This window comes from Bactrocera tryoni, chromosome 4 (genome assembly GCF_016617805.1).
Source record: "Bactrocera tryoni isolate S06 chromosome 4, CSIRO_BtryS06_freeze2, whole genome shotgun sequence".
In the NCBI taxonomy this organism is placed as follows: domain Eukaryota; kingdom Metazoa; phylum Arthropoda; class Insecta; order Diptera; family Tephritidae; genus Bactrocera; species Bactrocera tryoni.
This window is the reverse complement of record NC_052502.1, coordinates 58,966,810-58,994,199: the sequence shown is the minus strand read 5'-3', so window position 1 is coordinate 58,994,199 and position 27,390 is coordinate 58,966,810. Positions and strand designations below refer to the sequence as shown.

General features: G+C 34.4%; 2 protein-coding genes, 1 long non-coding RNA gene and 1 pseudogene across 3 annotated transcripts in view; 3 read left to right on the top strand and 1 right to left on the bottom strand.

Annotated features, from left to right (window-relative positions):
* LOC120775844 overlaps positions 1–9,808 on the top strand; it is a 44,841-nt gene extending 35,033 nt beyond the window's left edge. Inside the window, exons 2-3 of the long non-coding RNA XR_005705358.1 lie at positions 773–871; positions 9,659–9,808. This is a non-coding gene — a long non-coding RNA (uncharacterized LOC120775844). The remainder of the gene's footprint in view (positions 1–772; positions 872–9,658) is intronic.
* Positions 9,809–16,374: 6,566 nt separating this feature from the next.
* On the top strand, positions 16,375–22,532 carry LOC120774620 (annotated as a pseudogene).
* A 1,657-nt stretch (positions 22,533–24,189) lies between these two features.
* Positions 24,190–24,958, top strand: LOC120774619 (protein ANTAGONIST OF LIKE HETEROCHROMATIN PROTEIN 1-like). The gene is made up of 3 exons (XM_040104345.1): positions 24,190–24,435; positions 24,495–24,836; positions 24,944–24,958. Exons 1-3 carry the CDS (start codon positions 24,190–24,192, stop codon positions 24,956–24,958), a joined length of 603 nt encoding a protein of 200 aa, XP_039960279.1.
* Positions 24,959–25,349: 391 nt separating this feature from the next.
* Positions 25,350–26,261, bottom strand: LOC120775751. The gene is made up of 2 exons (XM_040106079.1): positions 26,185–26,261; positions 25,350–26,120 (listed from the first exon to the last, which is right to left on the bottom strand). The coding sequence occupies exon 2, from the start codon at positions 26,116–26,118 to the stop codon at positions 25,396–25,398; it is 723 nt and encodes a 240-aa protein (XP_039962013.1). The 5' UTR covers positions 26,119–26,120; positions 26,185–26,261; the 3' UTR covers positions 25,350–25,395.
* Between the last annotated feature and the right edge of the window lie 1,129 nt (positions 26,262–27,390).

Below are 27,390 nucleotides of genomic sequence, written 5' to 3'. Positions count from 1 at the left end.
GCTTCTACTTATCGATATACCCTTTTTCATATATATACATACTTGTTATGTTATGTTATCTTTGGTAGCTTGTGCGACGTTTAAACGCGACCAGCTTTTTACTGTGTGGTGACAAACGAGAAGCAAGGAATTTGTAACGTGCGGCGACACGCATGCGTTACTTTCAACTTCGGTCGTCTCATTTCTCACACCAGCAGCCCTTGTGGTTCCATATTAAGTTGCATTCGAAGTTTTTAGCACTATTTTTCATATAGGTATTTATTTATAGATAATTATTATGTTTATTACGAATTTCATTTATTTCATGTATTATCTATAGCTTATTTATTTTTTTATTGGTTCTTGAAATACAAATTTCATAAGAACTTTTGATAAAATTATTGTATTCAAATCAAGCAAGAGTACATGGTTCGTATGGACTAGAATAAGTCTTTTAGGTTACTGAAAAATTCTTTAATCTACTTGAAAATATTTCAGTGTTTCTACCAGAAAGTGTTTTCAAAATCATAATATTGTTGAAGGTTGAGAACGAGGCAATTGCATATTTATTATCAGAAAAATAAATATAATAAAATAACAACAAAATCTTATAATAATGGAAGAACTACCATATATAATATACAATTTACAATTATAAAATAAATTAAAAAAGCTTAGTTCATTACATCTGACTTCCAACAATGGCTTCAAAATTTATTAGTACCTTTAACGGTACTAAACTTGAAACTCGTTAATTATGTAGTTAATTTTTACCTTTCTTTTATGTTTACAGGTGGCCCACTGCAGGCGACACGCTGAACCACACAACCTTCGTCATCTGGTTCGATAGTGAGTGAAGGCCGCACGAAAGTTCTACAGTGTCATGCCTTAAGTAAGTACAGCAAATTTCTATTACCATGTGAATAATGTGAACAAATAGTAACCTTTTATGAGGCTTCCTGTACCCGATCAATACATGTTACCTTTTACTTCTTCATTTATTGCTTCCCTTCTTCACTGAATGATGAGTTCGTATGGCCACCCACTTTTCTTTGCCAAAGCTTCCTAGTCATTTACCCTCTTATTCTTGATGGTTATACGTTGCACCCTTTTTGTCATTCGATATACATTTTTGATTACTTTCTTTGTTTGCATTACATACAGTATTGAGAAAAACATTAGAATGTGTTGTAATGTTATTATATATGTATAACTTAAAGCAGTCCGATAACAATTAGAGACATTTCACAGTAAAGATAGCACAATTTTTAATTCCATCTGATTTTTTAGTTCAGAATATTAGAAAAAACCTTCCTTAGGTGATAATTGTTTGTCGTAGGCAAGTCTTTTTGATTGGTACAAATTATTCAAAGTAGGTTGAGAACGCTTTGACTACGAACCACGTTCGGGACGGCCATCAACATTTACTGATGATCAGCACGTCAATAAAACAAAGGAATTGGTGCTTGAGAATCGACAATTAACTGTCAGAGATCTTACTAGCATCGTTGGAATATCGAAAAGATCGGATCAGTGAAAACCATTTTGAAAGATCATTTGGGCCGAAGAAAAGTGAAAGTACGATTGGTTCTAAAATTACTAACTTTTTTCGAAAAATAGTATCGTATTAACGTCTGTGAAACAATACTTTATAATAACCAGGATGTCATTAAACCTATTATTACTGGCGATGAGTCTTGGATTTATGCTTATGACCCGGAAAAAGATGATTAATTGGCCGAATATTGTGTAAAAACACGTCAAAGCAGATTAAAAATCAAGGAGATGTTGACAGTTTTTTTCGATTATCGAGGTGTGGCGCACTCCGAATTCCTGCGAACAAACCAAACTATCAACAAGAAATACTACTTGAGTGTTGTACGTACTTTGTGCATAGAGGCCAGAATTATGCGCCAACATCTCTTGGTTTTGACACAATCATATCTATCGCCTGATTTAACTCCGTGTGACTTCTGGCTATTCAGCAAACTCAAATGACAACTCTGGGGAAACCGTTTTGAAAAATTTAAGACATTGAAAGTTATGAACAAAGTCTTACTATTTTTTCTCATCGGAATATACATATGTTATGTAATGATAATTACTCCACCTTCCAGATACTTAAAAATGATTATGAATTGTCTGATTGACTTTTACCTCATAAATAAGCAAGTAATGAGCATCAATGTAGTGATGAAACTAAGTGAGCCTCTGACTAATTGATAAGAAATCATATACGGTTTCGTCGAATAATAAATTTGCGAGAATAAAATGTTTGGTTACACGCAAAGTTAGCCCTTCCTTACTAATTTAAAGTATAATACGATATTATCTCATAAATACTATTTTAGGTAAGCACATGTCACACATGTCATATTGAACCTTTCGGTATTTTTTAACCTTTTCTTTTTGCGTCATAGTTCTATGAGGATTACGAAATTGCTACTTAACTAATACCTTTGCACTGTTTTTAAAAATAAAAACCCGCGGTTAGCTTTGGTTAGTCTGGTAGGCTAACGAGCCACGCATGGAACCAGTTGTGATCCTTTTTGCTACTTAACTAATACCTTTGCAATGTGATTACAATAAAGACATATGTACAAATATAAGTACATAGAAAGTAGATTGGATTTGGACGATTTTTTTTGAAACCGAATGAAAATTATTTTGGGAAATTTACGTGATATCATTAAGGTTAGGTTAGGTTAGACACATAGACCAGTTTTAGTCCTTTGCGTTGGAGTTTTGTGACATAGTCCATGAGGAGAGTAGTCCTCCTTTAGCATGCCTGCTCTTGACGCGAATTTTAACAGACTACATATGTCGCCTCACTAATGATACCTGTTTCAGTGTCTCACAACGTGGGACCCACAAATGCTTATTTCGTAGCCTGGCAAATGCAGGAGAAGTGCTCAAGAGATACTCAATTATTTTCCTGGAGCCTTGTCCTCGACATTTCCTGCAGCATTCTCAGATATGTCAGCGCTATTCTTCAGGCGTGTGCCGCTACCAGGCTGTGATTACCTCGAATTTTAAAAACCAGTAGAAACTTTGGCGTTAAATATCCGAACAATTATTCCAACATTAAAAAAGAACGAACATAACAATTTATACATATATTGTACAACTAGCATTCACCATAACATGCTGCTGCCGCCTTATGCAATATGGGGATGTGAAGTTCTTTATTTCTTTGTTCGATTTGACAATACAAGCCGAAACTAAAACAATAGAAGACGGTCTATATTTATGATGTCTCAAATTGATCGAAAATTTTCTTTTATATATGAACAAGAGCAATCAGTAATAAAGCGGAAATAGTGCACGCTCACCAAAATTAGATACAATAACACGATTTATCAGTAGAGCATTGCGGCTCCTACTACTTGATCTTAGGACACATATAGCAAATGCAAGAAGACAGGTAAGAAATTTTACAAAAAAAAATATTTGCTTTCATTTTTTCCTAAAATGGTAATTTAAAACATTTGACAATTTTAAGGTAAAGATTATCTTTGATTAATTATTCTGCTGTTGTCCTCAATATTTCTCACATTAAATACGAAGTTTTATCTGTGCATAACTTATAATTAACTTAAAAAAAATAACATTACACTACTGCCACTAAATTATATCACAACCACACGTATTTCGATCGAAATGCCTATATTATAAATGCACAAATCACCAAAAACTTAATTATGTTCTAAATTTTTTATGGAAAAGAAAGTTGGCCAACAATAGTGCGCAGTTCTCAACTATCTTCATTTTCTTTTTTTTTTCATATACATATGTAATATGTTATATGTTTACAGTGTTGGGCAAATATGTACACAAATGCCTTTGTGTAGGCAACATATATATATTCCTCGTTTGCACAGCGCCAATTGTAAAGACTATCGTATAATAAAAATTGCAAAAATAAAATCTATCCCGCGAAGCTTTCAAGATAAAATGGTCAACCACCGAAAAAGGAATAGGAATCTTGCCATTTTTCTACTTGGTATATTTTAAACAGTTCCAAACTACACACAAACTATTACTGAAGTTGAAGACCATGTAAAACTCTGCAAATTTTAAAGATAATGTCTAGTGCGAAGTATTGGCGGCAACTCAAAACTTTTTTAAAAATGTTAAATAAAAATTACTTACGGTATTGAGAAACAAATTATAATATTCGCCAATCTAAACTAAATAGCACAACAGCCTAATGGTTTGAATGAGATGAGTAGTAAGGGTAAGTGATATGAAAAAAGTCACAATGATAAAATCGTTCTCTTCTTCTTCCTAATTGGCGTAGACACCGCTTACGCGATTATAGCCGAGTTAACGACAGCGCGCCAGTCGTTTCTTCTTTTTGTTACGTGGCACCAATTGGATATTCCAAGCGTAGCCAGGTCCTTCTTCACCTGGTCCTTCCAACGGAGTGGAGGTCTTCCTCTTCCTCTGCTTCCCCCGGCGGGTACTGCGTCGAATACTTTCAGAGCTGGAGTGTTTTCATCCATCCGGACAACATGACCTAGCCAGCATAGCCGCTATATTTTAATTCGCTGAACTATGTCAATGTCGTCATATATCTCGTACAGCTCATCGTTCCATCGAAAGCGATATTCGCCGTTGCCAACGCGCAAAGGACCATAAATCTTTTGCAGAACTTTTTTCTCGCAAACTCGCAACGTCGACGGAATTATGAGTGACTAATAGAGTTTGGTTTTTGTTCGTCGAGAGAGGACTTTGCTTCTCAATTGCCTACCTAGTCCAAAGTAGCACCTGTTGGCAAGAGTTATCCTGGAGGATGGATTCATGTGTAGAAGTTCACGCAAGTGAGGAAAGTTCTCTGATCGTCATTCACTTGGGAGTGGCCAGAAACGATTCTTTTACATATGACTCAAGCAGCTCACGACTTCCGGTCTTTGACCAAGTATCCTCTGGGTAGCCTAAGAACATCCCTTTGAAGGCGAGCCAAAGTGAGAAGGCGAAATATTCCCTACATAGGGTTGTGCGCTGGGTTTGGGACCCGCCACGTAAAAAACAGTGCCAATGAAAACTAAAGGACAGCTTCGGATGAGAGACCTCCTTTTGATGATAAAATCGTTACATATGTATAATCACATATAGTACATCTATTTTTTAAATATTATATTATTTTTATTCTCACCCCACATCAGAGCATAGTTAAATATTTACAGTGCTCTCGAACACATTTATCACAACCCACACCTTTGTACCGCCAGTTACCACAAGCCAACAAAGCTAAGTGCTTTGATCATACCTTTGTTGACATTTGGTAAAGAAAAAATGTTTGCACATGAGCACACGCATGTCCGTTTATATATATTTATATATGTATGTCCGCATATATGGATACAGAGATGCATATTAGTAATTTCTGTTCCGAGATCACCGGTTGTAACACTGTGTTAAAAATCCCATATATTTTTCAATTGTGCTGCTTGGAAATATTGCACATACTATTATACATATACATAAAATTGAAAGAGTAAAACTATAGAATCTAGTTATGGACTAGGAAGTCGATTATATACGGTAATAGTACATATAACATAACGTCTTTTTATACTCGTAAACAAGTAAAAACAGAAAAAACGTTAACTTCGGTTGCACCGAAGCTATAACGACCTACAAAATGCAAAATATTCCGTAAAAGAACTTGATTTTGGTCCGTCAGTTTTGTAGAAGCTTTATGCTTAAGTGCTCTGATTTGAACATTTTCTTCGCAAATTATACCGCTGCTTATCCGATAAGCAGCTTCTTTGGGAGAAAAAACGTGTGCAAAATTTCAGATCGATGTCCCAAATTGAAAGTTGACTTTTGTCCATTTCATCTTCTTCAAAGTAATCCCCTCCCACTGCAATACACTTATGGCAACGAATTTTCCAGTCAGCAAAGCACTTGGAAAAATCGTTCGTCGTGATGGCCCTCAGACCCTTCTTCGATACAGCTTTCATATCTTCAATTGAGTCAAAACCGTGTTCTCGGAGTGGTCATGTAAATTTGCTGAATAGCCAGAAGTTACACTAAGGTAAATCAGGCGAAATTATCGAACTTCTTTGCTCAATAAATTCAGACACAGTAAGAATCGAAGAATTCACTTTCAGAGGCTCACAAAACGACGCGTATCTCAAATACTAATACAAATTTTGACGTGAAATTTGGCACAGATGTGCAAAAAAAAATTTACCGATTCGAAAAACACGTGAAGTATAAATTAAAAATTCACCTTTCAATTAGATCACAGTAGTATATATGTATGTATGTATATATTATGGAATCTCCGACGCTTCCTTGTGGGTGTTGCAAATTCACTTGTTGGCAAAATTACATTCTAATATACTATACACTAATTTTATCTATGGTCATACAATGAAGTCTTCCAACTCTCGGACAGCATTTTTTTAACGCTTACCTTCTGCTTTAAAACTTGACGTTTACCTCTACGTTGTCAATAAGTTTGTATCCAATGAGCATTCTCTTGAACCCGGGATGGAAAAATCCCCTATAGTCTAATTACAGGTAAAACTGTGGATTCTTATGCTGTTCGAAGTCCAACTCAAACAAGTTTAGGATCGTTTTTTATTTTCTTTTTTGATTTTGACAACTCACGTCGGCATTGTTTGTTTACGTATCTCTAGAAAAACAGTTTCTTCTCAGCTAAGGGTCATTTCTGGCTTCGTCAATAAACAAAATTGTCGCTATTGGGGTGAGTAAAATTCTTGTGGGGTGTAACATTATGGGCCTTACCCTTATGTGTACCAACAATAGCGAGGGTTTTTAACGATGTAGACCGACCGGTTAAAATCGACGCGGAAGATCACTTATTTCCAATAACACGGTGCGCTACCACATGTTTCACGTCTAAATATAGAATGACCTCCAAGATCATGCGATTTATTGCCTCTAGATTATTTTCTCTGGGGGTATGTTAAATGAAAGATTTACACTAATAAATCAGCAACGCTAGATGTTGGAAGAAAACTATTCCAAGCACATTTCGAAATAACTTTGCAATTAACTCAGTTGACTAATAATTTAAATTCAAGAATAAAATGATCGAGCAATACAAAATTAGTTTTTGGTAAAATCAGACAGTTCTCTTGTTTTCTGCAGTGGACACTTATCCTACCTGTCCTAAAGACCATAATAAGTCAAACGTCCAGTGCGAAAATGAGGAGGAAAAGCAAAAATAACAAAAACCAGTTTCTTAATAAGATATTTATTATAGTCACTATACGTAGGTTTGCTATATATATTTCTGGCCTAATAATGTAAATAGGCATATTTATCAACGAAAATGGGGTTTTTTATTTATTTTTTATTTTTTTTTTTATTGTTTTTGCGCGATCGTATTTTTTCAGCATTTCTTTACACCAATCCACACGAGCCTTTGTTTGAGCGATTGTCAAATTGTGCGGGATCCAACGAGAACAAACCTTCTTTACGGCCAGGTGTTCATGCAATATCGAATGTATGCTGGTGGGAGAAATGCATAGGCATGCCTCTATCTGAAGGTATGTTACATGACGGTCTTGCATTATCAGTTCACGTACGGCATCGATGTTTTCTAGCACAACGGCTGTTTTTGGACGACCTTCACGGAATTCGTCTTTGAGCGAGCGTCGGCCACGATTGAATTCGTTGTACCAGTTTTTCACTGTGCTATAGATTTTAGTTCATCGATGCACTCTCGTCGTCCACGTCGAAAGTTGTGAAAAATTATCGAACGAAAATGTTCATTTTTTGGCCGAGATGAATTTTTTAATTGCCTGTAAATAAAACAATTCACGATTAAATGACAAAACGTTCTGAGTGATGTTGTGCTAAAAAATGTCAAACTTTCCAATGGAAATGTCAGATTGCACCTGGCAACACTTAGTGTTGCCCTAGGCCAGAATATATATAGCAGCCCTCGTATCACATTTGCTTTGCTGTCTATGCTGGGCGTACAAGCTGCATTCCACAAACTAAAGTTGCCACAAATTCTTACAGCATGACACTAACCAAATATTCTTCATTATCCAAAAAAAGGGTTGTGTACATTTGTATTAGGTAAACAAAGAGTGAACTACACACAATCGCTGTTATTTTTATGGTAAACATAGTCTGCTGTTGCATGTTACACGTATCAAATATCATTTAAAGCATTTGTCAGTACCTCAATGCCACAGCAGCAGTGATGTTAACCAATGGATATGACAGAACGTTTAGCAGCTGAAGTTACCAAATGGTACGCATAACACGAACATATAAAGGTTATAACAAGGGCCTCAACCTTAATCGGAGGTGTACCAGAAATACATTGAGATGAAATTAAGGCGAAGTGAAAAATTTTTCCAGATTATCTGGGGTTAATGTGGTTATAGTTAGTAGTATATAGCGAATTTAGCAAAAATACAACTAAAGAAAGTTGTGCAGCAGCTGAGCGGAAAATATTTGGCGAAATGGAATGAGAAATATAAAGTTATGCACAAAAGCTGAACGAAGCGCAAAAGCGTTTAAGTTAAAAAGTTGTGAAACTCACTGGGATGTTGGCACATTGATGCAACAGCACGAATGGCTGCATACAGCAGCTTATATTTTATTAATGTCATCATTAGTCGTATAGAAATTCCCCTGCGTGCTAAATATCACCACCTTTCTCACCTAACTTTATATAGGCACATCTCAGTTAACACACAGCGGCAACTAGTCACATTTACCGCCGTCATCTACTATGCCAGCTGCAGTACTTAATTTATATAAGTAGAGTATTTTTTTTAAGACTAATATATTCAGTGATTACATTGAATTGATCATTTTTTACAACCGTATTTGTACAGAATTCCATCCCTAATCTCACTTTTTCAATATCCTAATATCATATAAATTCATAGAACCTACCATAAATCATTTACATAATATATGCAATGTACATATGTATATCTGCATAGGGAGTAGGTTATTTCCCAAGTTAATTTTTTCGCTGACGCCCCTGAAATTTTACATAGACAAGCCTACGTATGAAAGTGGGATTTTACGATTATTTGTGTTAAATTCTTTATCTCCAAAGCAAATAAATCTGCAATTTTGAAAAAAAACTCAACATTTAGTATTCTAAAGTTCTGATTGGCTTTTTCCATGAAAACTTTCCTTTAAAAAGTTTACGCAGTTATAGCTACTATGCTTCGAATGTAGTAAGTATTCAATCAGTACACCATGTCGTATAAGCAACGTAGATTTTATAATGCACTTGTATGAATGCTCAATATATTGGCCGCGTTAGTTTAACTGCGTCTAACTTTTAAATGAATCTTTCTATCACAAGATTTTTTACATAGAGCGCTATATTTGCATTGGAGTTTGTTCAAATTGACTACAGTATACAAATTTTAATGCAAGTGATCAAGAAATAAAATGTTAAATATATATAGAATGTATATATGTTTTAGAATATTGTTCAAATTACAAAGTAAAAAAATGATAACCAATGTAGAATTGTCCGCCATATTGTCCTTATTTGCAATTTCATTCTTTCTTCGAAAATAAGTTATGGAAATCAGCAAAATCGGAACATAAACAAAATGATTCCTAGAGAAATTTAATATCATAATTTATTAAAAATATATACTATAAAAAGCATATCAAAAAATACTAAATATTTATCATATTTTTATATTTTCAGATCATGGCACTTTAGTGAAAGGAAAAGGCTAAAGGATACTGTACTATCCTAAGGAAAATATTGTGTCATGTTGTGTCCAAAAGAGCAGAAATATATTTTTGGATCTGCGTTTGACAACACAGCAATGCTCAGCGAGTAAGTTGCTAAAATGGAAAATCAAGTTTGCCTCTGAAAGTCAAACGTGTACGGGTAAATTTCCATCGTTCAGTACTATTCGAAGCTAACATAAGACCACATTACTTTCTTCATGCGAGAATTGGAAACACAAATATCCGGTATAGAGCAGACGATTGGTATTCATGGCTGCGATTCATGCAAACACAAAAGAGAGAAGCTAAAATCAAGTTGTGTCAGACGTTCATAGTTTTTGTTGGCGGTTCAATTTTCCTTAACAAGGAAATCCTGAAGTATACATACATATATGGACATGGCAACCACATTGGCCAACTTTGCGTAAGTTGGAAGAGAAGAGGTTCAGTACTCAAAGTAGGCTCACATGTGGTGAACCCTCTAAGAGACGAACATGCTGAACTACGTCCTCAGGCTGTATGATCAACGGTCTGCACGAGCACTACAACCATGAATAATGTGGAATGGTTCCACTTTGTTGTTAGGTGTAGTTAGGAGCAGTCTGTGCGAAATTATATAATACAACATGTAACCCTATTTTGTTAATTTTATGTGTTACCCCATTGTTAACAAAATTAATTATATACTGTAATGTAAAGTCAACTGAAATATAATAAATGATCTAAAACAGTAAAAAATAAGACATTAGTGATATTTACTCTTAAAGAAAAACTTCAAGGTAAGATCCTGCACAAACTTGTATAGAGTTTAAAAAGGAAAACACTTAAAAGGATAGCCCTTAAGAAAGTCTCATTGATACTCTAACTGCTATATCAAAACTATACCAAAACAATATCAGTTCCATAGGAAGTAGTATTAGTTTATAATATAAAATATTTCGACCAAAATGGCACATATCGAAATTTACTTGCATAATGATAACAAATGTTTAATACTACCCTATATTAAGAGGACAGTCTCCAAAATTTCTGTGTCTTTTCTTATGGTCGTCATTGCACTTTTTAGCGATTTTTTGAGCAGCAAGTAAGTTCGGAGGTTATATCAGATGTCCGACGGTGATTATCTCGCGTGTCTTCATAATCTCTACATATTTACAGCATTTTCCTCTTTTTAATTACAATCTTATTTCTTCTGTTTCTGAAAATTCTGCTGTTGCCTCGAAGCAATCAGCGTACGCCAGAGGTTTGGCAAACAATTGCTTCTGCGTGTTGTGGTTAAAAGACGCAGTCCCCAAATTTCCCAAGAATGCTATTTGCTTGTTTTGTTGGATGTTCATACATTTGTGTTTATAAGGAATATGATTGATGGTGTTGCAACACGAAACGGCAAATGCAACAGCTTAATACATTTTGCATTAGTCAACATTTGTGCATCGAAACTTGAAAATTAAAGAACTATTTCTAAACAATTGAAATATTTTCATAACTTTGTTTATTAGAAAATAAAAATTCCTCGTTTTAACAATATTTTCCTTAGAGATTATTTAACTCAATGTAAAGCAGAAATTAAAATTAGAAGCAGATTCTGAACGGAGCTAAAAGTTAAAGACTTGCAATCATCTATAAAAATACACCCTCATATTATTTCAAATATTGATTCTATGATTTCAACATTTTAACAAGATAGTAGGCGCCCTGCAACATATTGCTACAGAGTATAATAATACGTATTAATATAGGATTATATATATATAAATTTTTATAAATGATCAGGATGACGAGGCGGGTGGAAGTCCGGATGACTACCTAACTTTAGTAAAAATTTAAATATGTATCTTTACGAAATTTAATACACATGCTCCTTAGCCAAAAGGTAAAAAATTCGTAGATGGGCGTAATCGGACCACTGTCACACCCAAAAAGCGCCATTAATCGAAAACGTATAAAACGCCACAACAAAGCACTAAAATAGGATATGGTACTGTAGTTTTGCACAGACGATAGCAGTAATTAAGGGCATCTATGGGCCAAAAATGTTAAAACTGGGTTTCCTGTTGACTGTTTAGTGTGAAGGAATTCGGAATTCAATAACCGGAGAAAACTGTCAACACAGCCTTGATTTCTGACCTGCTTTGATGTGTTTTTTCGTCTGCGGCTCACCTTTGCCACTATATTCGGCCGATCAATTGTCTGTTTCCAGGTCGTAAGTATAGATCCAAGACTCATCTCCAGTAATAAATTAAAATATGATTCGTGAAATCCTTTTTGTCGAAAAGTATTGTTTCACAGTCGTAAACACGACGCTGCTTTTGAAAAATTTTGGTACCAATCTTGCTTACACGATGGTTTTCACTAATTTTTTCGATATTCCAATGATGCCAGTGAGATCTCTGACTGTTAATCTTCAATTCTCAAGCACCAATTCATTTAGTATATTGACGTGTTGGTCATCTGTTGATGTTGATGGCCTTCCTGGACTTGGTTCGTCGTCAACGCGTTCACAACTCTCTTTGAATTATTTGTATAAATCAAAAAAACTTGCTCGTGACAAACTATTATCACCGAAGACCTTTTCCAACATTTTCAACATTTCGGTACCAGAAATTTGATTCCGCACACAAAATTTAATGAAACTTCTTATTTGAATAATTTCACTTATCCTAAAAATCGCCGAAATGCTCTTTTGTACTTCAGAAAGACAAGTGTATATTAAACACTAATGATTATTATTTTCTAGATATATATAAATTAAAAATATATATGTCACTTTAAATAAATGTGTCTAAAAATTTATAACATTTACAAAATAAGTTATGGTGGCATAAAGACTACTCTCAAGCGCTTAATCGACACATTTTATGGAGCCTTGTATTTTCTCGACTCTCTCTTTTTCATAACGATAATGCACGCTTTATATTGCTATCATGGGGGAATTGTAAAATATGGAAAACACCTAAATATGTAAAATTAAACTGTTGTTGTTGTTACAGTTGGAAACTTTTATTTTCTTAATTTCGCACGCAACCTTTTTCTGATGCCTTCGATTGCTTTGCAGTAATAATGGCTGCTTTGGAGAGGTTGTTCAAGAGCTTTTGCTTGTGCATTTTCTACTTGATGGCACTTTGTTTACTGCAAATATACTATTTGATATTACGTTTCATACTTCAGTTACACTGGATTGATATCTTAACTATCTCTTTAGGGGCACACTCAATGCGCAACTCTGTTTGCAAATTGAATATCGTTTCTGAACAGGGGTCAGAAAAACTGCAAAATCTTAGTAAACGTTTTCCTTAGAGAGCACAGTTAATCATTCATTACTAATTTGTCAAATAAAAACTTCTGTGACATTTAAGTGATTTGAGTACACAATAGGGCACTAGTAGCATCCTTGCTACGGTAGTAAGCGCTAATAAATTTGAAGCACAAATATATATGTATGTATATTTAAAAAAACGTATGAAAAACATTGTCGCCCCCCTACCATAGTTTTGATTCCCGCGCTTGAAGGCTACTAAAACTAGCTAGATCATTTTAAGAGTTTGCTTTTGTTTGTACATCCGTTCATGATTTACCCTAATCACCATAAACGGCATATAAAAATTTTCGTTACGCTAGTATAATTTATGACGAATATGTCAGTCAATGTTTGTCTATTTATATGAATAAAATCTATATTATATATATATTAAAAAGGTGTCATATATCATTGTTATCGGTTTCTAAATTTAACAAGAACTTTCTTTAACTAGACTTTGCTGCAAAAATTCCCAAAGCATTCCATCATGAATTACTCTTCTGATAATCTGAAGATTTCATAATGGCAAAAGGCTCCATTAATACTGACTTGTGGATTATTTTCACCTGCGTTTTATTGAACTTCACACTTTATTCAGTTGAAAGAAAGTGTGCATCTCTTTTGCAAAACACTCCACTAAGTGTTGGCACTTTGTATTGTACATAAGTACATATGTGCGCTAGAGCAACTTTGAGTTTCTTGTTATATGGTAAATACTGGTATAAACCATGTACGAAGAAATTTTGCCTTTTTCATTTCGAATTTATATGTACTATTTGAATTTCAATTGCTCAATTTCATCTCTATACATTTGGTGCAATTTATTTGCATTGACTTACCAGCAGCTAAAGTATTTGTGCAAATACATGCATATCTTAAAAGCAAATACAAGCTTCTAGCCCTGTCGTTTACGTGATTCCCGAGTTTCCATTGAGAAACAAGTTTCCTGGCAGTCAATTTTACTTACGAAAGAATTCGACATCTCAACTTGGCAAAAATCCAATCCAAACTCAATCCTTAGGTATCTGATGTGGGAGTTTTCACTCCTCCTGCACTTGTTCCACTGTTTGACACATAGTCTGAGCTTTACGTCTTTCTCTTCGATAAATATGTGTGTAGATTAGATACATATAAAAAAACTTTTTTTTCCAATATGAAATGCATCGCCATTTCATTTCGGTGACATTGTACTACCGAATTTTACTTCTTCGCCGAAATTTTGCAAGTACAAAACATTTATATCACTAAGTTGAGTCATATGGTATATGTAGCGGTTGGTTATGACAACGCATAGGAAATGAGGTCGATGTAGATTTATATTAATATATCCAAAGCTTAAAAATACATTTTCTAAATCAGCGAAACCGCCGAATGTATAACTAATACGTTTTCGACGAATGATCGAAACTCTAGTATAATATTTATTTTATCTGATTGAAAGATTATAGTTTGCTGATTTAATTATTAACGAATGTTCTTGAAAACACAGGATCAGTAAAAAAAATATTACGAAATACTTTAAATTAAATTTTAGTCGAAACTTCAATTCAAGCTTTTTTAATAAAAATATTTTGAATTGGTTAAGTTCTGGCTACAAGTCAATAAACTTACTAACAAGAATTCATATAATTGCTTTTCCATTTATTTAGCTTTTCATTCCATAATTATAATGAATAATAATTTAGATTGCTGTGGTTTTTGAAATAGGTCTTAAGTGGACTGCGGTTGGTACAATACAACTATTTGTGTATGTTAAAAGTAGCAGTGACATACCACAACAAATTTGACAAGATTTTTTTAATGAAGTTCATCTCCGTATGAAAATTTCAAGACGATACTATATTTTATTTCATATGATTTTCGAATTATTTAAACGTATGTCAATGTAGTCATCATCACAGCATAAACTGAATTGAATTTGAAATTTTTATCTGAACAGTATTATTTACAACTCTAACAAACTTAAACTCAAGATTTATTATGGCCAATGTATCCATTTGACACAATTAAAATAACATGTATTGTTTTTATGCACCATATACCACATGCATGAAAATTTTTTTTAAGATATCCTTTGCATATAAAGCTTTCAATAAAGTAATGCTATAAAGACCAAACATAACCCTTTTAGAAATTAACATTAGGCTCCTTGGATACTATCATAAAAGTATGAAGGTTGGAAATAAGTACTTCATAGTGAAAAATAGATGGAAGCATAATAATTTCGTTCACATAACTGACAATTGCAATGCCCTTAAATTGGAAATATAAGTGAACGGGGCGATATTAATTGAGATAACCATGACCAATTCTCTCTCGAGTAAATATTAAAAGATCACAAACAAACTTTGAATTAATGCCCTTTGAAAACCAAAGCAGAGTACTTACTTACGAAACAAATTTAATTATTTTGGTTTAATTCCAAACTCGGGAAATCACATAATGACATTGTAAATTTTTAAGAAGTGCCTATATTCTACTTTGTATCAATATTTAATAATGAATTATCGAAACCGATAGAAAAAACACATATAATTTTTCAACATTCTGTCAATGCGGGCGTAATCGACCAAAACTGGTGAATCAAAAATGGTTAGATTGGGAAAATGTATAATGTTAAAGAGGGCAATATTGCACGGTAACTATCGGACAACAACATATGTAAAAACCTACAAAAAGTTTTAATTGTAGAAGCTTCTTTATTAAGTGTAACTTAAATATTCGAAAGGATAATTGATTATCAATAATAATTACGTAAGGCTAAAAGGTTTTTTTGTCAGTGAAATTCTTCCCTCATGTTCCCTCTTAATTCAAAATAAAATCACGTTAGTCATTGAACTCAGCGTGCACCAAGGTCAGCTCATTGAAGGATTAAAGTAAAAAGCATATGGAAATTCCATTTTATGTACTTTCAGCATAAAGGCGAGGTTCAATGGATTGTTGCAAAAATTAAAATATAAAATTGTATAATACATATAGTATGTAATGTATGATGCAGCCTACGAGCATATACTTAATAATTTCTTCCAACATTTATTTACACCTTAAATTGCCATTGAACACCATTATCGTTAATTGATGAGTAATCTACATTTAATTGGTGGATATTTTCCGTTTATAATGAGTTGACTTCTCATGCAAGTAATTAGTTTGTACATTTATTTATTCGTTATAACTAAACTGATTACAATATTTATACTGGGAGGTAGTAATTTATAATAGGTCAGCTATTTGGACAGTTTTAAACTATACATCGAACTAGGAGGATATTTGTAATGTTTCAAATATACTGAATTATATGCGGAAAGTAGTTTAAAACAAATTATTTTGTTAAACATTTCTTTACCTAATAACAAGTACATTTATTAATAATTACAGTAATACCCCGACTTACGCTACCCCGTTTTACGCGAATTCGAAGATACGCGGTTTTTCATTTTGATTGCCGCGCGCATCGGCTCTCTCGCTCCGCCCACTCAGTGTTCAATTTGCGACAGGTTTAAACGTGTTCCGCGTGAAATTGTTTTAAGTGCGCAGTGCGTTTTACTTATAATTTCTAATTATGTCGTCTAAAAGAACGAAAAATGAGTCATTTGAGCCTAACAAGAAAAGAAAAACACTGTCTTTGGAGTGTAAACTGAATATAATTAAAGACTTTGAAGCAAAAATGAAAATTTGTGAATTGGCAAAGAAATTTGACCTACCGGAATCAACAGTCCGAACGGTTGTAAAAGGTAAAGAAAAAATTATGACCGCTGTGAAAGACTCTCAATCTTTGAATTCAAGTATCATCCGTAAGCGTCACGGTATTATCGCGCAGATGGAAACATTGCTACAGTCATGGTGTGATAATCAAGTAAGAGTGAAAAATTGTCCTGTTGATCAAAATACAGTGTGCTTTCAAGCAAAGAAGAAGCTGGGGAGGCGGCTGAAAATGAAGTGTTTAAAGCTAGTAACTGCTGGTTCAGCCGATTTAAGAGTCGTTGTAATTGGCATAGCATCGCAGAGAGTGGAGAAGCGGCAAGCGCTGATAAAGAAACTGCATCTCTCCATCCAGAAAAACTCAAAACAATGATAGATGAAGGTGGCTACACTAGTCAAACTATTTTCAACGTAGATGAAACAGGTCTTTTTTGGAAGAAAATGCCTAAAAGAACTTTTATTGCGCGTGAAGAGAAAACTTTTCCAGGTTTTAAAGCCGCTAAGGATCGATTAACAGTGATGGTTGGTGCGAATGCAGCTGGAGATTGTAAATTAAAACCTCTCTTAGTTTATCGCTCAGAAAATCCAAGAGCCTTAAAAAATAAATCTAAAGCTGGTTTGCCTGTCATTTGGAAGTCTAATGCAAAAGCTTGGGTGACAGCTTCTCTTTTTGAAGACTGGTTTGGCCATCATTTTATTCCTGAAGTCGAACGTTACTGCCGATTAAAAGAAATCCCATTTAAAGTGATGCTACTAATTGACAATGCGCCAGGTCATCCTCCCGCAACTCTAATTAATTTTGATCCACGTGTGGAAGTTGTATTTTTGCCACCAAACACTACCAGCTTGCTTCAACCAATGGACCAGGGAGTCATTAAAACATTTAAAGCTTACTACACAAGGCGGTCATTTGCACATCTACATGAAGCTATGAGACAAAACAATGAGCTTTCTGTTAAAGACTTTTGGAAGCAATTCAATGTTTTCGATGCTGTAAGAATTATTGGACAATCTTGGAATGAGGTCTCACAAAAAACTCTCAATGGTGTCTGGAAAAAACTGTGTCCATTTTTTTTCACCTCTGAAACCCAAGGAGAAACCATTTCAGATCCTGAACAAATCGATAGCATAATAGAAGAAGTGGTCGATATCGCCAAGCAATTAAATTTAGAGGTCGATAATGATGACGTTCAAGAATTGCTAGATTCACACAATCAAGAGCTAACAATTGACGAGGTTATAGAAATGCGTAAGTATGAGCAAGATATTGACCAAACTGATTCGCTAGACCCAGTTGAATCGGTAAATCAAATGACAATTGCAAACTTAACAGAAGGGCTCAATTCAATTGAAAAGGGGTTACAAATTTTAGAAAAAATTGATTCTAATGAAGAACGCATTTCTACTACAAAACGAGGGATAAAAAAATTACTGGTATGCTACGAGGAAATTTTACGTGAAAAGAAGAAAAATTTAACTCGTCAGGCAATACTGTTAGAATATATGAAGCCTTCGACATCAAAATAACTTCGGTTTAGCTTACTTTATTCATAACAATGTAATATTTTTTTATTATCCTACACTTTATTAAACATTTTTCTTCTAAATTATTGTTTTCTTTAAACTCTGGTCCCGATTAAACAAACTTTATATGTATTTATATGCAACGTTGAACCCCGACTTACGCGAATTCGACTTACACGGCAACCGCTCGGACCCACCTATCGCGTAAGTCCGGGGTATTACTCTATATAATTGAAAATTTTTTCTGGAGAATGGACAACCAGAGGGATAAAAAAATAAATATATACGTAGAATTTGCAAAGGCAAAGGTCGGTTTTCAAGACAAATATGAGAATTGGTCTTTGCTAATCTTGTTCCTGATAAATGAGCCGGCCGTCGGCGCATATGGCTGTATTCATATTATAGAGACCCAAAACTTATATTCGGTATATGGAGTACAGAGGATTAAATTGGTTTATTTACTTAAAGGACCAAATCAGAATTGTTTAATTTGTGGAATTGTTTCTCAATATTATAAACGAAATATTATTATCGTAAAACTGTAGCGAAGTTCACCAAGAATTTCGTTATATGCTTAATAGGTCATTACAGACTGTGCATTGAGTTTCTGCCGTTTTTGTGGAAAATCTTATAGTTACCCTTTTTGGTAAAACAACATCTTTCGGAGAAACAAACAAATATTCGATTCAGTTTGTGTTCGCTTTAAATTGTGGCCCTCAACTAGAGCCAGTGTGTTTTACCCTTATCACGAGGCTATAAACTGCAGTTTCTCCTACTTGTAGATATATCACACATTGCTAAGCCTTAGGTAAGGACAATCTTTTTTTGTAAAAAAAAACTAACAAATTTTACATACAAAAAATTATATATATTATGTGGTAGTTCGCTATTCGGCTCTTTCACCTCTACTTTATTGGCTGGTCATTCGTGTTTTGTAAATACGTTTGTGACATAATGTGTGAATAAAAGCTGTATTTAATGTATAAGTATACGACTAGTCATTTGGTGACCAAAATCAAGTCGACCAAACCAACAGTCGTTTACGGAAATTTTGCTCCGAAATGTATCGTTGAAAGAACAATTTCTTACATATTACGCCCCGCTATATTGCTCCTTTTTCCAGAAAATGAAGTAGAAAAATAAAAGATTTTTGTAAAGTTTCCCTTCTCAGTTCAATATTACACATGTTGTCTCCTATTTTTTCCACTGCTTCGCTGAGGGTTGTTCCCTAGTGGCCAATTACACTTCCTTGTGAATTGAGCTTCGTTATTTACCTTTTCATTCTTTGGGTATATACATATACGTAATAATATCTTTGTTGCTTTTTTGACACCCGGTATCCACTATTAACCTACAAATCTATATTTATGATATGTTGGTTTGAAATAAACTTTGTTCTTTTTTAACTCCATCTTCAATTTTGTGGCTGTCCAACTTGTTGATTTAATTCTGTTTAAATATTATAAAGCAGTAATATTTATTAATTAAATTTAACCTTTACTTCCTCTAGCTCATTTGTGAACCTTTTGCATTCTTTAAAACTAATCAATGTGACGAGCTGAGTCGATTTAGTCGTATCTGTTTGTTTGCCTGCCAGTGTATACGCGAACTGGTCTCTCGGTTTTTGAGATATCAGTCTGAAATTTTGCGCATCTCCTTTTCTACCCAAAAAGTTGTTCACTTGTCAAAACTGATTTCGTACAACTATAAAATATAGCAATGAAAACTGAACGATCAGAACCAAAAGCTTGTAGGGAAAACTCGTTTAGTTCAAAAGTGTCTGTACTAAATTTGGCATAGATTATTCTCCGAAGATAATCTTCGAAGAAATTGTTCGGATCAAATTACTAAAGCATTTAGCTGTCAACGAACTGATTGATCAATTCAATGTATCTTCACCAAATTTCACATATATTATTATCTAAGGCATCGCTAAAGCCTCTGAAGGATATTTTAGCTTCGGTGTTTTTTCTTGTTTTAAATTTGCATTACACACAAATGCATGACGGTTATAATAGCTAAAGAAGATATATAAATGATAAGTGTACAATTAGTAGTAAGCATAAGACATTTATGCAGCTCACAAGATAAAGTTAGCTTAATACTACCCTATTCATTCCATTGTTCTACAAGCCGCCGTAAGTTGCAAACTAATTTGTATCGCAAAGTTATTAGCTTTACTTTCGATCTGATTTGAATTTAAAGCGTTAGCAATCGGCAAAACCTGTGGGCGATAATTCGTGCGACTACGTGGATTCTACCATCGTCCAAGATTGCCTGGCTGCACTTATGCTATTCAATTTGCCAAAGTTCAGTCTTCCAACTTTTATTTGAAGTGCTAATTAAATATGCCCAAAGGCTTCATTATTGACTTTTGTATCTGCTTAATTTTTATTCCATTGAACAATTTCATTTTCATCGAATATTCACATTCTTTTTTGTATGTAGTACACTAAAACATTATTAAGAGAGATAATAAAAAGCTTTTACTTTTCGTATAAGTTTGGTGCGTGTCAAAATGGTAATATTTTTTAATCTTAGTTTACAACTTCAAGTCTGAATTTCAAACGTTCCTCATTGTTCAAAGTTCTTCTTAAGCAACTTATGTTATCAGTAAATAATACTTTTATATCGTTGCATGTTTTAGCATTCCATGCAATTCTTAGCTATTCACCTAATTTCAGCATACCTACTATTAAGTTATTTGATATTTTTATTCGCCGTATGGTTTATCTTTCCATTTCTTGCTTAGTAACAAAGCTAAGGAAAAGTTATTAGTACTGTTTCATTAAAAAGCATTTGTGGAAAATTTTTACGACACGAATCGATTGCACAGAGTTAAAATTTAGTATTATATTTGGGACATACTTAGTAGTTGCAGACTTGATTTGATCCATTATAGGCACTGGGGCACTATATTTCTAGAGAGTTCCGCCCTCTTAATTTATTTAAGATGTTTGTATGTATAAGGTGGGCTAATGTAAGCATGAACCTGGGTTTGAGTTCAAAGGCACACTATTAAGAAGAGAATATGCTCTCTGATTTTTATAATATCAAATTAAATAGTCGATATGGCGTCACTTCCCGTAATGTATCACACACAGGGAATGTATAAAATTGGATACCTTGTGCACAAATTACCATTAATGTTATTATTATCATTAACACTCCGTACGAAAGAAATATAATAGTTTACTTAAAGAGACCACATAACCAATCGAACCAATATACTGCTCTGAATATTTATAAATACATGTTGTTTTTGGTTCAGTAACCCTTCTCTTGCTCAACATCATAAAATATTTTGGCTTTACTTTCAGTTTGTTATAATCGTAGACAACTTAACCCTAGAACACACACCCAGAAAATACCACGTAAACACACACCAGTGATACGTTTGTACCCGGGACCTTATTTTGCGGGTCTTTTAATGCTTATTCAACCGATTCTATGATTTTTTTGAAATGTATATTTTAATATATAACAAGTATTTTGTCTTTTGTTTCTTTAGAATATTCCTACTGGTTCCAGCGATATGGGCAAATATAGTCAGGACATGCAACAGTGGATTTTTGTTTTTGTTGTTGTCCTGATAAATGCAAAACAAAATAATATAATTTATAATAATATATGTACTTGTAGAGTAGCAACGAATACACATTTTGGTTTTTATTTCATTGAAATATTCTACCTGCTTCAAAAGATATGTGCAAAAAGGTCGCGCAAGGTATGGGTACGTACATAGGTAGCAAATACATTGGTATAACTGGTTTTTGTATTTTATATGCAGCTGCAAGGGTTGTTTTCACACGAGGTGTTGTTATAAATGCTGCCTGTTGATATTTTCATTATTGTTTTGGTGCTCAAAAGTGTAAGAAGTGAAAGTATAAGTGAAAATAAATATAACTGAAACTATAAATAACTGGAAACGAAATGACTTCAAGAAGAAACGAATATTTATCAAATGCAGCATATAGAAGGTAAAAAATGTAAAATAAGCAACAATGTAAACATGTACTAATTTTTTTTATTATGCAGGCTAACTGAGGAACAGCGAGAATCATATATACAATCTTTATTTCATGAAATTTGTGACGATGACGCTCCCTATGACTTTGACTCAGAAGATGAAATTCAAATCAATGACATTGAAATTGCTGATGACGATGCTGAAGTTTCGCAAAGTGCCGCAGAAGTATTACCTGATTATGAGGATGATGAAGAAGACGATGAAGAAGAAGAGGTAGAAGAAAATAATGAAATAATGAATTACCTGGTAGTGCCGAAAAATTTATTGCACGTGATGGTACTGAGTGGATGAAAGAACCAAATATAAGTCGTCAGGCACTCAGACAAAATATTATAAGAGAACGTTCTGGATCAGCTAGATGCACTGAAATGTTGTCAATAGAGCAAACATTCAAATGTTTCATGACCGTTGAAATGGCTGATATAATTATGCGCCATACAAATAAGTTAGCAAAAGAAACTTATAATGCTTACAACAATGCGCACCCAAACACAACTCTTAAGTCATTAACGCCTGTGTCAAATACAGAGCTGTATGCATTTTTTGGCATACTTATTATGGCTGGTGCGAACCATAGCATTGGAGAACATGTTCGAGATTTATGGAGCGTCAAAAACTATCCTCTATATCGCGCTACAATGGGAGTCAACCGTTTCTGTTCGATATTGCGGTTCCTAAGATTTGACGATAAAAACACTTGTGAAACACGCTTACTATCTGATAAAGCAGCACCGATCAGTGAGTTGTGGACGATGATGAACAATAATATTGCTGCACATTACAAGCCCATGCTTGACGATTGATGAACAATTATTTCCTTACCGTGGACGCACACGGTTTACGCAGTACATATCGTCAAAACCTGCTAAATATGGTGTCAAGGTTTGGTGGATTTGCGATGCCACAAATGCATATCCACTGCATGGACAAATATATACTGGCCAAGCAGAAACTGGTAGGGAAACGAACCAAGGCGAACGAGTGGTGAAGGATTTGTCTGCCAAATACCAAGGAAGTGGCCGAAACATTATAATGGACAATTTGTTTACGACCTTGCCAGTTGCAGAACTGCTTCTCACCTGGAAACTCGTTGGAACTTTGCGCAAAAACAAATCATATATTCCTCAAGAAATGAAGCAGAACAAAAACAGGACAATTGGTTCAACGACATTTGGCTTCAAAAATGATGTGACAATGTGCTCTTATGTTCCCAAAAAAAATAAAGCAGTAATTTTGCTTTCGACCATGCATAATGATGCTGAAATAGCTGACAGTGGGAAACCTGAAAAAATTGAATATTATAATCGTACCAAAGGTGGTGTTGATCGAATGGACCAAATGTTTGCGGAATATCCTACAACAAACAAAACGATGGTCACTAACGATGTTCTTCAACATGTTGGACATTACAACTCTTGCAGTCTACATTGTATACGATTTGAATAACCCTATGTTGCCTTGGAGAACAAACAACAAGCGTAAAGCCCGGGTCCCACTATCGGCGCAAGTAGCACAATTTGTACCGATTTTTATTGGTCTACATCGGCGCAAAATGCCAAAACAAAATTGAGTCAATTTCTAGCAGTCACATTATCGGCGCATATTGTGTCATTTTTTATCGGCGCATATCGGCGTTAAATATTCTGCTACGATAATCGGCGCAACGCGGTCACACTGTTGTGCTCAATCAGCTGTTTGCAGCAACAGTTTTTATTTATTTTAAAACATGGATTATTTGAAGAAGAAAAAAGTTGCAGTTGCTCTTCTTACTATTGCAACATTAAAGCTGAAAAAGAAACATCAAAAACGCAAAACAAATCCTAAACAACGTAGTATCTGGGTGAGAAATTGGCTGGAAAGAAGAAATACTAATGGTGCATATGAAACGACTTTACGTGAATTTCGAGAAGTTGATAATCAAAAGTTTCTTTTTAAAAGTTACGTGCGAATGAATGAAAACAATTTTAATGAGTTACTGCAGCTAATTTCCCCACTGATTAAAAAAAGAGATACATGTTTTCGTGAAGCTATTCCAGCAAGTCATCGTTTGGTCTGCACTCTCCGCTTTTTGGCCACGGGCGATAGCTACAAAAGTCTTTCAGCTTTTTTCCGTATTGCCCCAAACACTATCTCAAAATTTGTTCCTGAAGTTTGTGATGCGATTTACAGTCAACTTCGAAATACTTACCTGAAGGTAGGAACACATACTTTACCAAATCCATATGTATATTTTTCATATTTCCCCTTATTTAGATACCTTCAACAAAAGAAGAATGGGCTGAAGTTGCTTCGAAATTCGATTTATTATGGAACTTTCCTAACTGCATAGGAGCAGTTGACGGCAAGCATGTGGTCATGATCGCACCAGCAAAATCAGGAAGTACGTTTTACAACTACAAAGGAACTCACAGCATAGTGCTTATGGCAGTTGTTGATGCCAGTTATAAATATTTGTATATTGACGTCGGCTGTAACGGGCGTATTTCAGATGGTGGTATTTTCAGTAAATGTTCTCTGCAGCATGCCCTCGATACGGATTCTCTAAATTTACCTCTAAATTTACCTCCTCGTCATTTATTAGGTCGTGAAATGAATGTACCTTTTGTTTTAGTGGCAGACGATGCATTTAAAATGCAAAATTATTTGATGAAGCCGTATCCTGGTCGCATTTTATCTGGTAGCAAACGTATTTTTAACTATAGGTTATCAAGGGCTAGGAGAATAGTCGAGAACGCATTTGGAATCATGATGAAGCGCTTCGAAATCTTTTCACGACCAATAAAGCTGAATCCAAATAAAACAACGAGAGTGACGTTAGCATGTTGCGCATTACACAATTTTTTAATGACAAAAAATATAAGTTATGCTACTGGATTGGTAGATAGCTGCACTGAGGATGGAAATATTATTAAAGGTGCACGCGTTAATATTTCCATACCTACCTTTGAAAGTGCCACAGAGCATAAATCAATTTCCTACATAAGCAACGAAGCAAAAACTATTCGTGAAGAATTTGAAAACTATTTCATGTCACCAGACGGCGAATTGCCGTGGCAGCATAAATTTATATAACAAAGCAGACACTTAACAGAATATATGCACTTTTCATAATCTTTAAATAAATTGTATTTATTTGTATTTATAAATCAACATATTATGATAAATTTTCCTCATCTTGTTGCAAGACAGCATTCATAGCTACTTGAATTAATTCCGCGTGAAGTTTATTTGCTGCTCTTTTATTTCTTTTTGATAGTTCACGCATTTGCAGTGCAAGATACATGCCCACTCCATGCCAGTGGTCTTCTTCTTTATTTAAAAATTGAATTGCGGTCTCCATTGCATCTGTTGTCACTGATTCATCAGTTGCAGAGGGTTTGGATTTTGTGTCACTTCGGGCAGCTGTTGGTGGTGGCGTTACATCTGCATCCACATCTAGAGTTGAGACGGACGAACTACTCTTGCAGCGATCATGCAAACAGTAGAATTGCATAGCTGACCAAAACGGCCAATGTGGCAAAGCTTTACCGGCCGCTTGGCCTGATTTAGTTGTCATTTTTTTCTTTACATTTGAAAATGCCGTTTTTATATTCGCCCATTTTGCTTTGCATCCGTCAACTTCTTGGGTTGGAAATTTCTCCACGATGTCATTCCAAGCTTTATCTCTTTTGGCGCGATCTTTATATTCTGGGCAGGAATATTCCCAAATACAATTGTACATTTCAATGGCCTGTATCAAATTTGTTGTGCTTTCATTTGTCCATGATGACACTATTTGTGTTTTTTTTCGTCTTTTTGTTTTGCTGGGTGTGGAAGAAATGGTTTCGTCAATCACATTGTCCATAATACCTTCAAAAACTTCGTCGTCTGAATTCATTTCTAAATATTATTAATTAATTACTTCATATAATAATGCATTTTAATTTTATTGTATGCAACTTACCGCACCTATGTTTTATTTACATATGTTTGCAACCAGTAGAGATGTCGAAGATCGATTAATCAAAGACCTTCGACTCGATGTTTTTGTCTATTTTGTTTTTTCGATTGGAATCGGGAATCAATTCAAAAATAATGACGATTAATGTGGAATTTTTTCAACTTCAAAATTTAAAAATTATTGATAAAGATTTTTCAAATTAATACTTAAAAATTTGCTGAGAAATATTGAGACATTGGTGTTGATTGGAGAAATTGTTTCAACTTTCGAATTTAAAGATTATTGAAAAATTGTTTCAAATTAATGCTTAACAAGTAAGGAAGGGCTAAGTTCGGGTGTCACCGAACATTTTATACTCTCGCATGGTAAAGTGATAATCGAGATTTCATAATACGTCATTTACATATTTTTCAAATACCGTATTTTTGTAAAGTTTTATTCCGCTATCATCATTGGTTCCTAATGTTTATACTCGTATTATACAGAGAAGGCATCAGATGGAATTCAAAATAGCTTTATATTGGAAGAAGGCGTGGTTGTGAACCGATTTCACCCATATTTCGTACATGTCATCAGGGTGTTAAGAAAATATTATATACCGAATTTCATTGAAATCGGTCTAGTAGCTCCTGAGATATGGTTCTTGGTCCATAAGTGGGCGGCGCCACGCCCATTTTCAATTTTTAAAAAAAGCCTGGGTGCAGCTTCCTTCTGCCACTTCTTCCGTAAAATTTAGTGTTTCTGACTTTTTTGTTAGTCGGTTAACTCACTTTTAGTGATTTTGAACATAACCTTTGTATGGGAGGTGGGCGTGGTTATTATCCGATTTCTTCCATTTTTAAACTGTATATAGAAATGCCTGAAGGAAACGACTTTATAGAGTTTGGTTGACATAGCTATAGTAGTTTCTGAGATATGTAAAAAAAACTTAGTAGGGGGCGGGGCCACGCCCACTTTTCCAAAAAAATTACTTCCAAATATGCTCCTTCCTAATGCGATCCTTTGTGCCAAATTTCACTTTAATATCTTTATTTATGGCTTAGTTATGACACTTTATAAGTTTTCGGTTTCCGCCATTTTGTGGGCGTGGCAGTGGGCTGATTTTGCCCATCTTCGAACTTAACCTTCTTATGGAGCCAAGGAATACGTGTACCAAGTTTCATCATGATATCTCAATTTTTACTCAAGTTACAGCTTGCACGGACGGAC

Bases quoted from the DNA above. Each gene is read 5' to 3' on its own strand.
- LOC120774619 (XM_040104345.1), top strand. From the start codon at position 24,190: ATGAATGAAAACAATTTTAATGAGTTACTGCAGCTAATTTCCCCACTG. The intron at 24,436-24,494 runs GTAGGAACACAT...CCCCTTATTTAG, and splicing joins TTCGAAATACTTACCTGAAG to ATACCTTCAACAAAAGAAGA.
- LOC120775751 (XM_040106079.1), bottom strand. From the start codon at position 26,118: ATGAATTCAGACGACGAAGTTTTTGAAGGTATTATGGACAATGTGATT.